The sequence below is a fragment of the Bison bison genome, unplaced genomic scaffold (assembly GCF_000754665.1).
Source record: "Bison bison bison isolate TAMUID 2011002044 unplaced genomic scaffold, Bison_UMD1.0 scf7180017864377, whole genome shotgun sequence".
Classification (NCBI taxonomy): domain Eukaryota; kingdom Metazoa; phylum Chordata; class Mammalia; order Artiodactyla; family Bovidae; genus Bison; species Bison bison.
Window position 1 is genome coordinate 226,620 of NW_011494949.1, and position 1,277 is coordinate 227,896.

General features: G+C 66.1%; 1 protein-coding gene across 1 annotated transcript in view; it reads right to left on the reverse strand.

Annotated features, from left to right (window-relative positions):
* Positions 1–471, reverse strand: part of TPPP (tubulin polymerization promoting protein) — a 9,030-nt gene extending 8,559 nt beyond the window's left edge. The window contains exon 1 of the mRNA XM_010857128.1: positions 1–471. Within this exon, the coding sequence (XP_010855430.1) occupies positions 1–297 (297 nt within the window). The 5' untranslated portion in view covers positions 298–471.
* Between the last annotated feature and the right edge of the window lie 806 nt (positions 472–1,277).

A 1,277-nucleotide genomic window follows, 5' to 3' on the forward strand; every position in this document is an offset into this window, starting at 1 on the left:
CCTTTTGGCTGCCTTGTCCTTGGCGGGCTCCCCCGGGGACTTGGGGGGCGTCTTGTTGGCGGGCTTGGGGCTGCTGTCAGCCCTGCTGCTGGGAGGAAGAGAGGAGAGGTCACCTGCTTTGTGGGTGGCTGTGTGAGACCCCCTGGCACCCACGGACAGCAGCCCTGCCCAGAAGCGACTTCGCAACCATGGGGGACACAGTGTCCTGCGTCTGCTGCAGACACAGCCCAGCCCCTCCGGCCCTGGCACCCTGTCCACCTGTCCCCAAGGTCCCAGCCCCAACCACGGGGGGAGCATGCAGCCAGCAGCCCAGGGGGTGCAGGAACTCCAGAACCCCCTCACCTTCCCCTCCAGCTACTGCTCTGGGGGCTTCCCGAGCAACACCCCTCTGGGCACCGGTGGGGTGACATGGTCCTTGTGGCGAGGATCCAGAGCAGTCACACAACTGCCCCCACCTCAGGGCCTGGCCTGCTGACCGGGGTACCCCTCACCCGGGTGGCCAAGCTGAGTGCTGGGGGCAGAGGGAGCCCCAGGTGAGGGCAGGCGTCTGGGGGACCCCAAGGGCTGAGCACAGCTGCGCCCAGGCCCAGGGTGGAGGCCCCATGTTGGGGGGACGGCTGACGGGGTCCGGAGCCCAGCGAATCCCCAAGGCTGGGCCTGGGTCCCTGTGGGGCTGAGACACCCCCACCTCCAGCAGCTTTGGGGGGCCCGGAGCTGAGCACTGACACCCCAGAGGCATGGCCAGTGGCTAGACTGGGACCCGAGAGCCCAGCCCCGGGAGGAGCAGCGGCCTCTGGAGAACCAGCAGGTCAGCGAGTGGAGAGAAGACAGGATGCGGCCCAAGCACAGAGGCCACTGGGCACCCAGAGCCGTGGACAGCTAGCTTGCTCATGGCCGAACCCACAGAAAACCCTCAGGTCTGAGTCAGAGCACAGAAAGCAGCGCCCGGCCAGGCAGGAGTCCCCGCCAGGCCCGGCTGAACTCAGGACCTACGAGTTCCCCGAAGAGGAAGGTCGGCACAGCTCGAGACACACCGGAGGCCCGGTCACTGGTGCGGGAGGCCCCGGGCCCAGGGCTCGGGGCCGGGTGGACACGGCTATGGATGCGGCCCTGAGCCCCAGAGCCAAGCTCTCCATCCAGAGCTCCACATTCACCGTGAGCACACAGTATCTTAATAACCTGAAAATTACTTTAACAAAAAGAACAGGAGTCAGGACTTCCCTGGAGGTCCAGTGGTTAAGGATCTGCCTGCCAGTGCAGGGGACCCAAGTTCGGTT